The sequence below is a fragment of the Coregonus lavaretus genome (assembly GCF_964263955.1).
Source record: "Coregonus lavaretus genome assembly, contig: HAP1_SCAFFOLD_850, whole genome shotgun sequence".
In the NCBI taxonomy this organism is placed as follows: Eukaryota; Metazoa; Chordata; class Actinopteri; order Salmoniformes; family Salmonidae; genus Coregonus; species Coregonus lavaretus.
The window spans coordinates 113394-125778 of record NW_028163490.1 but is presented as its reverse complement, the minus strand read 5'-3'; the positions used below and the strand labels follow the sequence as shown (position 1 = coordinate 125778).

General features: G+C 46.5%; 1 protein-coding gene across 1 annotated transcript in view; it reads left to right on the top strand.

Annotated features, from left to right (window-relative positions):
- LOC311118067 (beta-1,4-mannosyl-glycoprotein 4-beta-N-acetylglucosaminyltransferase-like) overlaps positions 1–12385 on the top strand; it is a gene marked incomplete at its 3' end in the record, with an annotated part of 78522 nt that overhangs the window by 55289 nt on the left and 10848 nt on the right. Inside the window, exons 2-6 of the mRNA XM_084192940.1 lie at positions 1960–2038; positions 2641–2816; positions 3001–3190; positions 6060–6769; positions 7206–7515. Coding sequence (XP_084049066.1) covers positions 1961–2038; positions 2641–2816; positions 3001–3190; positions 6060–6769; positions 7206–7515 — 1464 coding nt within the window. The 5' untranslated portion in view covers position 1960. The remainder of the gene's footprint in view (positions 1–1959; positions 2039–2640; positions 2817–3000; positions 3191–6059; positions 6770–7205; positions 7516–12385) is intronic.

Below are 12385 nucleotides of genomic sequence, written 5' to 3'. Positions count from 1 at the left end.
CTCTCTCTCTCCTCTCTCGCTCTCTCGCTCTCTCTCCTCTCTCGCTCTCTCTCTCGCTCTCTCGCTCTCTCTCCTCTCTCGCTCTCTCTCTCGCTCTCTCTCTCGCTCTCTCGCTCTCTCTCCTCTCTCGCTCTCTCTCTCGCTCTCTCTCTCGCTCTCTCGCTCTCTCTCGCTCTCCTTCTCACTCTCTCTCTCACTCTCTCTCTTTCAATCTATCTCTCTTTCTTTATCTCTCTCATTCTACCTCTCTCTCTTTTCTTCCCTGTTCTTTCATTGTTTGTGCTTAAGTTGGGCTGCGAGAGATTTAATAAAAAAATATTAAGATGGATTAAATGTAAGAATAGATGTTGCACCGTCAGCACTGACTGCCCTGAATATGAACTGAACTGTATTAAGAGAAAATCTTATTTTCGGAGGATATGAATGTCAATGCACTGTTGGAAGTTGTTAGAAAATATGTATTTTGGGATGTTTTTTTATTTACGTTTTTTGGGGGAATTTTAATGAGTTGATCAAGGTTTTGGCCACATATTTTGTATAAACCAATCAAGGAAGAAATTGGATTAGATTAAATGTACAGTTCGCTGATTGGTTGATGATGCCATTGCTTTAGACTCAGGAAGATTATGAGAAAAAAAAAAGAAGAGAAATCAAGATTATTGTCACAATCACATGTGATTCTCTCTCATGTGAGGTTTACTGTAGAAATCCTCCAGGGGAAAGAAGGATGAATGAATAATGAAAGGAAGGAGAAAGAAATGGGTTGTTATCGCTCTCTCTCCCTCCTCCCCACTCACCCTCTTCTCTCTCTCTACCTCCCCACATTATCTCTCCCTCCTCCCCACTCACTCTCTTCTCTCTCTCTACCTCCCCACATTATCTCTCCCTCCTCCCCACTCACTCTCTTCTCTCTCTCTACCTCCCCACATTATCTCTCCCTCCTCCCCACTCACTCTCTTCTCTCTCTCTACCTCCCCACATTATCTCTCCCTCCTCCCCACTCATTCTCTTCTCTCCCTCCTCCCCACTCACCCTCTTCTCTCCCTCTACCTCCCCACATTCTCTCTCCCTCCTCCCCACTCACCCTCTTCTCTCTCTCTACCTCCCCACATTCTCTCTCCCTCCTCCCCACTCACTCTCTTCTCTCTCTCTACCGCCCCACATTATCTCTCCCTCCTCCCCACTCACTCTCTTCTCTCCCTCTACCGCCCCACATTATCTCTCCCTCCTCCCCACTCACTCTCTTCTCTCTCTCTACCTCCCCACATTCTCTCTCCCTCCTCCCCACTCACTCCCTTCTCTCTCTCTACCTCCCCACATTATCTCTCCCTCCTCCCCACTCACTCCCTTCTCTCTCTCTACCTCCCCACATTATCTCTCCCTCCTCCCCACTCACTCCCTTCTCTCTCTCTACCTCCCCACATTATCTCTCCCTCCTCCCCACTCACTCCCTTCTCTCCCTCTACCGCCCCACATTCTCTCTCCCTCCTCCCCACTCACCCTCTTCTCTCCCTCTACCGCCCCACATTCTCTCTCCCTCCTCCCCACTCACCCTCTTCTCTCCCTCTACCGCCCCACATTATCTCTCCCTCCTCCCCACTCACTCCCTTCTCTCTCTCTACCTCCCCACATTATCTCTCCCTCCTCCCCACTCACTCCCTTCTCTCTCTCTACCTCCCCACATTATCTCTCCCTCCTCCCCACTCACTCCCTTCTCTCCCTCTACCGCCCCACATTCTCTCTCCCTCCTCCCCACTCACCCTCTTCTCTCCCTCTACCGCCCCACATTCTCTCTCCCTCCTCCCCACTCACCCTCTTCTCTCCCTCTACCGCCCCACATTCTCTCTCCCTCCTCCCCACTCACTCCCTTCTCTCTCTCTACCTCCCCACATTATCTCTCTTAATGGCCTGTGTGTCATCTCCCATTGGTCAATTCTCTCTCTCCCTCTGTTCCTATAGGATGAAAATGCGACGTCACAGAGTGTTCTTGCTGTGCACAGTGGGCCTGTGTGTCATCTCCTTCCTCCACTATTACAAGGTAATATATATATATATTGTTATGTGTACAGTATAGCCTACAGATGTAGGATCTTAATTTGATCACTCTTTTGCTGCTGAGAATTGTCCTGTCCCGCAGGAAATGCAGATGAGCACTGGATACCTGCTCTAACACACGGTTCTATTAACACTATTCCACTTTTTATGTTGCCTCATTTTGACTAGCCAACCACTGATCAACATTATGGACTAAACTTTTAAATTCTGTTGCTTCAGGATAATTTTTGATGTGACAATCCGGGTCAAATTAAGATCTTTATATTGTATATATTGTATGTATTTTAAATGTAATTGCATGTGAAGTGCCAATGTACCGACAGTCTTTCCCAAGCTGTCTATTGTTGCTCATGTAATAACAAGGACAACAATGGAAATAAGTTGCCTGACGTTGTGTTTCCTCAATCACTTTAATGTGTGTATAGTTGGATAAATAGTTGAGGCAATTATCTTTTTTTTTTTTTTTACATTTGTCAAATAAAATTAATTAATGAATTCACAATGCCAAAATGCAAGTTCCTAGGGGGAAAATGAGGTAATGATGTAGTTGTTGTTGATAAAGTCATTGTATTCTATTTGTTCCAGGCCCTGCATTACGTCTCCCTGCTCAAGGAGCTGTCGGCCCCGTACCCCAACATCAAGTCCTTCATCATGGTGACAGGCTTCTTCTGGAGGGAGGGGGGGGCCACACCGTTAACGTTGGCTGCCTCGTCTTCTGACTTCGCTGCCTCGCAGGAGGAAGGACCCCCGCCCGCCCTCAGGTGTGTGTTGGAGGGATGAGGTGGGGGGGGGGGGGGGGGTTAGTGCGTGTGTGTGTGTTTGTGTGTTGATGTTTTTGTACGACAGACATGGAAACTGCTGATGTCATAGGGCTTTGTAAATACTTTTGATTAATTGATGACAACATTACCTTTCTGACCAACATGGCATTTCTGTTTGTTCCAGGCCCTCGGACACCAATCCACGGATAGTAGGGCCTATAAGCCCTGGGGGAGGGGGTGGAGGAGGTAGAGAAGGGGGGGTAGGGATAGTAGGAAGAGGGGGACTGGAGATGAGGCTGAGAGAGGAACCTGCTGCGCCTCAACCATGGGGTCTACCAGAGGAACCCAGACACAGGGACACGGATACCAACGAGGTGAGACAGTTTGGTTGACTGGTCTGTTGTTTAACATGTCTTGTCTGTGACTTTGCAGGTTTGACTAATCTCTACACTGTGTTGACTACGCTGCCGTGAGTATGAGCTGCATACTGTAGATCTAGCAGTCTTAGAAACTGTTCTCAAGTCAATGTTCATACCTGGTCATTGAAGTGCTAGGGAGCCTGGGATATCTCCTACCAGATGTATTGACTACTCACTGCTGGGATGTGTTTGAGGTTCTTAGACGAGGGTGATGGCTAAATGTTAGCTGTGTATTAGAAACCCTCCTCAAGGCAATGATCAGGCCTGGGCCTGTATCCACAAAGCGTCTCAGAGCAGTAGTGCTGATATTGGATCAGGTCCCCACCTGTCCATATAATCGTATTCATTATGATATGAAAGGTTAAACTGATCCTAGATCAGTACTCTTACTCTGACACACTTTATGAATACAGGCCCTGGCCATAAAAGTGCTTTGGAACCTGTGATAAGAAAGAGTGTCTTATAAACGGTTCTCAAGGCCGCTATCATCAGTAGTCTACCTCCAGTCAATACACCATTATCATCAGTAGTCTACCTCCAGTCAATACACCATTATCATCAGTAGTCTACCTCCAGTCAATACACCATTATCATCAGTAGTCTACCTCCAGTCAATACACCATTATCGTCAGTAGTCTACCTCCAGTCAATACACCATTATCATCAGTAGTCTACCTCCAGTCAATACATAATTATCATCAGTAGTCTACCTCCAGTCAATACACCATTATCGTCAGTAGTCTACCTCCAGTCAATACATAATTATCGTCAGTAGTCTACCTCCAGTCAATACATCATTATCGTCAGTAGTCTACCTCCAGTCAATACACCATTATCGTCAGTAGTCTACCTCCAGTCAATACACCATTATCGTCAGTAGTCTACCTCCAGTCAATACACCATTATCGTCAGTAGTCTACCTCCAGTCAATACAACATTATCGTCAGTAGTCTACCTCCAGTCAATACACCATTATCGTCAGTAGTCTACCTCCAGTCAATACACCATTATCATCAGTAGTCTACCTCCAGTCAATACATCATTATTGTCAGTAGTCTACCTCCAGTCAATACACCATTATTGTCAGTAGTCTACCTCCAGTCAATACACCATTATCGTCAGTAGTCTACCTCCAGTCAATACACCATTATCATCAGTAGTCTACCTCCAGTCAATACACCATTATCGTCAGTAGTCTACCTCCAGTCAATACACCATTATCGTCAGTAGTCTACCTCCAGTCAATACACCATTATCGTCAGTAGTCTACCTCCAGTCAATACACCATTATCGTCAGTAGTCTACCTCCAGTCAATACACCATTATCGTCAGTAGTCTACCTCCAGTCAATACACCATTATCGTCAGTAGTCTACCTCCAGTCAATACACCATTATCGTCAGTAGTCTACCTCCAGTCAATACACCATTATCGTCAGTAGTCTACCTCCAGTCAATACACCATTATCGTCAGTAGTCTACCTCCAGTCAATACACCATTATCGTCAGTAGTCTACCTCCAGTCAATACACCATTATCGTCAGTAGTCTACCTCCAGTCAATACACCATTATCGTCAGTAGTCTACCTCCAGTCAATACACCATTATCGTCAGTAGTCTACCTCCAGTCAATACACCATTATCGTCAGTAGTCTACCTCCAGTCAATACACCATTATCGTCAGTAGTCTACCTCCAGTCAATACATCATTATCGTCAGTAGTCTACCTCCAGTCAATACACCATTATTGTCAGTAGTCTACCTCCAGTCAATACACCATTATCGTCAGTAGTCTACCTCCAGTCAATACACCATTATCATCAGTAGTCTACCTCCAGTCAATACACCATTATCATCAGTAGTCTACCTCCAGTCAATACACCATTATCGTCAGTAGTCTACCTCCAGTCAATACACCATTATCGTCAGTAGTCTACCTCCAGTCAATACACCATTATCATCAGTGGTCTACCTCCAGTCAATACACCATTATCATCAGTAGTCTACCACCAGTCAATACATCATTATCATCAGTAGTCTACCTCCAGTCAATACACCATTATCGTCAGTAGTCTACCTCCAGTCAATACATAATTATCATCAGTAGTCTACCTCCAGTCAATACACCATTATCATCAGTAGTCTACCTCCAGTCAATACACCATTATCATCAGTAGTCTACCTCCAGTCAATACATCATTATCATCAGTAGTCTACCTCCAGTCAATACACCATTATCATCAGTAGTCTACCTCCAGTCAATACACCATTATCATCAGTAGTCTACCACCAGTCAATACACCATTATCATCAGTAGTCTACCTCCAGTCAATACACCATTATCATCAGTAGTCTACCTCCAGTCAATACACCATTATCATCAGTAGCCTACCTCCAGTCAATACACCATTATCGTCAGTAGTCTACCTCCAGTCAATACACCATTATCATCAGTAGTCTACCTACAATCCAAACATCAAGGCTCTTCCTTTGAAATAAAACAGACGCTTTTTGTCCCCATGTCAGGAGTGAAGCTTAATGGAATCTGAGTCATTGCATGTCAACAAAGTAGCAGTTAACACTAAGGGCTCTATTCAATCCGTATCGCAGAAGTTCAGCGTTACAGCGTGATTTAAATTTAAAGGCAATGTTCCCGCATTAGCGGAGACTGCGTTCACGGTAAATGCTGCATATGTCGGCTCAATCGGGAATATCATAACCCTTCAGCGATACAGAATGAAAAGAGCCCTAATAAAGTTTCTCTAGATTGATCTGTGAGGACAAGTAAAGTGCTAAACAGTCCCCTCTTTGTCTTGTCTTCCTCAGGAGCGTGAAGGTGAGGACCTCCACTTCAAGCCCTGGTACCCCAGCCACCCAGCCCACCCTGTCAGACCTGACGCCCCAGAGGACAAGGCCTCGGCTGGGGTCAAAGACCAGGTGGCGACCCCCAAGGCTCCATCCCCGGACCCCTTAGAAACCCTGGGCGACATCCACACCCGCACGCACCAGCTCCAGGACGACCCCACCTCCTACTTTGTCCGTACGAAAGCCGGAGCCCTCTGCTTCCGCCAGGGGACAGAGGTCGCCACCCCCAGGGATGACGCGGCTCGACCAGGGGGGCCTGTGGTGACTGGTACTGGGATAGGATCTCGAGCAGGCTCCCCTGGGCAACGTAAGCCCCTGGCGGTCCTGAACCAATCCAACCAACAACCACTCCATCCATCATCCTCCGGCACCTCCACGCCTCCCAAGGCCAAATCAAGAGGACGAGGAGGCAAACGTCTGGTAAAATGTGTGTGTCGGCCAGGGTGGCACGGACCCTACTGTGGGGTACCTACCATGGTCTACCACTCTAACCTGCCCACTAAGGAGAGACTGACGCCCAGAGAGAGACCCAGGAGGGTGATCAATGCCATCAACGTGAACCATGAGTTTGATCTTCTTCACGTGAGGTTCCATGAGTTGGCCCAGGCTGTGGATCTGTTCCTGGTGTGTGAGTCTAACTTCACCGCCTATGGAGAGAGACGACCCCTACGGTGATTGGACATAGCTATATATACGTCTGTCTGTCTGTCTTGCTGGCTTTGTGTATGTTTGCCTTTCCAACTTCACCGCCTACGGAGAGAGACGACCACTACGGCGAGTGGGCAGGATGATGAGATGGCTGGCTGTCTGTTTGTCCATCTGGCTGGCTGTCTGTCCATCTGGCTGGCTGGCTGGCTGTCCATCTGGCCGGCTGTCTGTCTGTCTGTCCATCTGGCTGGCTGTCTGTTTGTCCATCTGGCTGGCTGGCTGGCTGTCCATCTGGCTGTCTGTCCATCTGGCTGGCTGTCTGTTTGTCCATCTGGCTGGCTGGCTGGCTTTCTGGCTGTTTGTGTGTCTGTCTTCTCTTTATCTCTCTCTCCTGAAAGACTCATTTAAGCATATCTGTTGACACACTGTCTGTATCTGTCCCTCTCTCCCTCCCTCCAGGTTCCTGCGTCTCCTCCTGAATGGCACCTACGACTACGTGCGCCACAAAATCATCTACGTTTTCCTAGACCACTTTCCAGAGGGCGGGCGCCAGGATGGCTGGATCGCTGACGACTACCTCCGCACCTACCTGACCCGCGACGGCATGGCCAGGGTGACCGGATCACGCCCCGACGACGTCTTCGTCATCAACGATGCCGACGAGATCCCCGCACGCGAGGGACTGCTTTTCCTCAAGCTGTTCGACGGGTGGACGGAACCGTTCGCCATCCACATGAGGAAGTCCCTCTACGGGTTCTTCTGGAAGCAGGTAGCCTATAGGGTTAGAGGTTATAGGTGTGGGCTTGTTAACAGAAGGTTGCCGGTTCGAATCCCAGACCAGGCACGAAAAAAATATATCCTGTGTAATCAGGTTTTTCTTATCTTGTCTTCTCTTTTTTAAATCATTTTTTGTGGCATCCAATTGGTAGTTACAGTCTTGTCCCATCGCTGCAACTCCCCTACAGACACAGGAGAGGCAAAGGTTGAGAGTCGTGCGTCCTCCGAAACACAACCCAACCATACCGCACTGCTTCTTGACACAATGCCCGCTTAACCCAGAAGCCAGCCGCACAAATGTGTCGGAGGAAACACTGTACAACTAGCGACCGAGTCAGCGTGCACTGCGCCCGGCCCGCCACAGGAGTCGCTATAGCGCGATGGGACAAGGACATCCCTGCCGGCCAAACCCTCCCCTACCCTGGACGACGCTGGGCCAATTGTGTGCCGCCCCATGGGTCTCCCAGTCGCGGCTGGCTGAGACAGAGCCTGGACTCGAACCAGAATCTCTAGTGGCACACTGGCACTGTGATGCAGTGCCTTAGACCACTGCACCACTCGGGAGGCTTATCTTGTCTTCTCTAAGGGAATTTGAGCCGACTACTAGAGGGTTGTTAGTGACAGATCCTAGAAAGATAAGCTCTCTTGTTGTTGTGCCCTTAAGCTAAGCATTAACCCCCTGAAACTGCTCACCGGTGTGTGTATGTGTGTGTATGTATCGGAGAGGTTGTGTGTATGTATCGGAGAGGTTGTGTGTATGTGTGTGTATGTATGTGTATGTATCGGAGGGGTTGTGTGTATGTATCGGAGAGGTTGTGTGTACAGTGCATTCGGAAATTATTCAGACCCCTTGACTTTTTCCACATTTTATTACGTTACAGCCTTATTCTAAAATTGATTAAATTGTTTTTTTCCTCATCAATCTACACACAATACCCCATAATGACAAAGCAAAAACAGGTTTTTAGAAATTTTAGCAAATCTATAAAAAATAAAAGAACGGAAATATTATATTTACATAAGTATTCAGACCCTTTACTCAGTACTTTGTTGAAGCACCTTTGGCAGCGATTACAGCCTCAAGTCTTCTTGGGTATGATGCTACAAGCTTGGCACACCTGTATTTGGGGAGTTTTCCCCATTATTCTCTGCAGATCCTCTCAAGCTCTGTCAGGTTGGATGGGGAGCGTCGCCTGACTAGCCTCCCAGTCCCTGCCGCTGAAAAACATCCCCATAGCATGATGCTGCCACCAACATGCTTCACCATAGGGATGGTGCCAGGTTTCCTCCAGACGTGACGCTTGGCATTCAGGCCAAAGAGTTCAATCTTGGTCTCATCAGACCAGAGAATCTTGTTTCTCATGGTCTGAGAGTCCTTTAGGTGCCTTTTGGCAAACTCCAAGCGGGCTGTCATGTGCCTTTTACTGAGGAGGGGCTTCTAACTGGCAACTCTACCATAAAGGCCTGATTGGTGGAGTGCTGCAGAGATGGTTGTCCTTCTGGAAGGTTCTCCCATCTCCACATAGGAACTCTGGAGCTCTGTCTGAGTGACCATAGGGTTCTTGATCACCTCCCTGACCAAGGCCCTTCTCCCTCGATTGCTCAATTTGGCCGGGCGGCCAGCTCTAGGAAGAGTTGGTGGTTCCAAACTTCTTCCATTTAAGAATGATGGAGGCCACTGTGTTCTTGGGGACCTTCAATGCTGCAGAATGTTTTTGGTACCCTGCCCCAGATCTGTGCATCGACACCATCCTGTCTCGGAGCTCTACGGACATTTCCTTCGACCTCATGGCTTGGTTTTTGCTCTGACATGCGCTGTCAACTGTGGGACCTTATATAGACAGGTGTGTGCCTTTCCAAATCATGTCCAATCAATTGAATTTACCACAGGTGTACTCCAATCAAGTTGTAGAAACCTCTCAAGGATGATCAATGGAAACAGGATGCACATGAGCTCAATTTCGAGTCTCATAGCAAAGGGTCTGAATATTTATGTAAATAAGGTATTTATTTGTAATTCTTAATTTTTTGCAAACATTTCTAAAACCTGTTTTTGCTTTGCCATTATGGGGTATTGTGTGTACATTGATGAGGAACAATTTTTTTAAAATCCATTTTAGAATTAGGCTGTAATATAATAAAATGTGGAAAAAGTAAAGGGGTCTGAATACTTAACGAATGCACTGTATGTGTGTGTGTATCGGAGGGGTTGGGTGTATGTGTGTGTTAATGTGAGGGGTTGGGAGTATGTATGGGTTAATGTGAGGGGTGTATGTGTGTGTTAATGTGAGGGTCGGGAGTATGTATGGGTTAATGTGAGGGGTTGGGTGTATGTGTGTGTTAATGTGAGGGGTGGATGTGTTTGTTAATGTGAGGGGTTGGGTGGATGTGTGTGTTAATGTGAGGGGTTGGGTGGATGTGTGTGTTAATATGAGGGGTTGGGTGGATGTGTTTGTTAATGTGAGGGGTTGATGTGTGTGTTAATGTGAGGGGTTGGGTGGATGTGTGTGTTAATGTGAGGGGTTGGCTGGATGTGTGTGTTAATGTGAGGGGTTGGGTGGATGTGTGTGTTAATGTGAGGGGGTTGGGTGGATGTGTTTATTAATGTGAGGTGTTGGGTGGATGTGTGTGTTAATGTGAGGGGTGGATGTGTTTGTTAATGTGAGGGGTTGTTGTGTGTGTTAATGTGAGGCGTTGGGTTGATGTGTTTGTTAATGTGAGGGGTTGGGTGGATGTGTTTGTTAATGTGAGGGGTTGGGTGGATGTATGTGTTAATGTGAGGGGTTGGGTGGATGTGTGTGTTAATGTGAGGGGTTGGGTTGATGTGTTTGTTAATGTGAGGGGTTGGGTGGATGTGTTTGTTAATGTGAGGGGTTGGGTGGATGTATGTGTTAATGTGAGGGGTTGGGTGGATGTGTGTGTTAATGTGAGGGGTTGGGTGGATGTGTGTGTTAATGTGAGGGGTTGGGTGGATGTGTGTGTTAATGTGAGGGGTTGGGTGGATGTGTTTGTTAATGTGAGGGGTTGATTTGTGTGTGTGTTAATGTGAGGCGTTGGGTGGATGTGTGTGTTAATGTGAGGGGTTGGGTTGATGTGTGTGTTAATGTGAGGGGTGGATGTGTGTGTTAATGTGAGGGGTTGGGTGGATGTGTGTGTTAATGTGAGGGGTTGGGTGGATGTGTGTGTTAATGTGAGGGGGTTGGGTGATGTGTGTGTTAATGTGAGGGGTTGGGTGGATGTGTTTGTTAATGTGAGGGGGTTGGGTTGATGTGTGTGTTAATGTGAGGGTTGGGTTGATGTGTTTGTTAATGTGAGGGGTTGGGTGGATGTGTGTGTTAATGTGAGGGGTTGGGGTGGGATGTGTGTGTTAATGTGAGGGGTTGGGTGGATGTGTGTGTTAATGTGAGGGGGTTGGTGGATGTGTTTGTTAATGTGAGGGGTTGATGTGTGTGTTAATGTGAGGGGTTGGGTGGATGTGTGTGTTAATGTGAGGGGTTGGGTGGATGTGTGTTTTAATGTGAGGGGTTGGGTGGATGTGTGTGTTAATGTGAGGGGTTGATGTGTGTGTTAATGTGAGGGGTTGATGTGTGTTTAATGTGAGGGGTTGGGTGGATGTGTGTGTTAATGTGAGGGGGTGGGTGGATGTGTGTGTTAATGTGAGGGGTGGATGTGTGTGTTAATGTGAGGGGGTTGGGTGGATGTGTGTGTTAATGTGAGGGGTGGATGTGTGTGTTAATGTGAGGGGTGGATGTGTGTTAATGTGAGGGGTGATGTGTGTGTTAATGTGAGGGGGTGGGTGGATGTGTGTGTTAATGTGAGGGGTTGGGTGGATGTGTGTGTTAATGTGAGGGGTTGATGTGTGTGTTAATGTGAGGGGTTGGGAGTTGTATGTGTTAATGTGAGGGGTTGGGTGGATGTGTGTGTTAATGTGAGGGGTTGGGTGGATGTGTTTGTTAATGTGAGGGGTGGATGTGTGTGTTAATGTGAGGGGTTGGTGGATGTGTGTGATAATGTGAGGGGTTGGGTTGATGTGTGTGTTAATGTGAGGGGTGGATGTGTGTGTTAATGTGAGGGGTTGGGTGGATGTGTGTGTTAATGTGAGGGGTTGGGTGGATGTGTGTGTTAAGTGAGGGGGTTGGGTTGATGTGTGTGTTAATGTGAGGGGTTGGGTGGATGGGTTTGTTAATGTGAGGGGGTTGGGTGGATGTGTGTGTTAATGTGAGGGGTTGGTGGTTGAGGTGTGTGTTAATGTGAGGGGGTTGGGTGGATGTGGGTGTGTAATGTGAGGGGTTGGGTGGATGTGTTGGTTAGGTGTGGGGTGGTGATGGTGTAGGTGTGGGGGTGATGTGTGTGTAATGTGAGGGGTGGGGATGTGGTGGTTATGTGAGGGGTGGGGGTGTTGTTATGTGAGGTTATGTTGGTGGAGGGGTTGGGTGGATGTGTTGGGGGGTGTAGATAGATAAATAAAAAGATATGGTTATATATATGAATAAATTAAAAAGATATGGTTATAAATGAATAAAAGATATGGTTATATATATGAATAAATTAAAAGGTATGGTTAAAAAAATGAATAAATGAAAAGATATGGTTATATATATGAATAATTAAACAGATATGGTTATATATATGAATAAATTAAAAGATATGGTTATATATATGAATCAATTAAAAGATACTGGTTATATATATGAAAATTAAAAGATATGGTTATATATATGAATAAATTAAAAAGATATGGTTATATATATGAATAAATTAAAAGATATGGTTATATATATGAATAAATTAAAAGATATGGTTATATATATGAATAAATTAAAGATATGGTTATATATATGAATAAATTAAAAGATATGGTA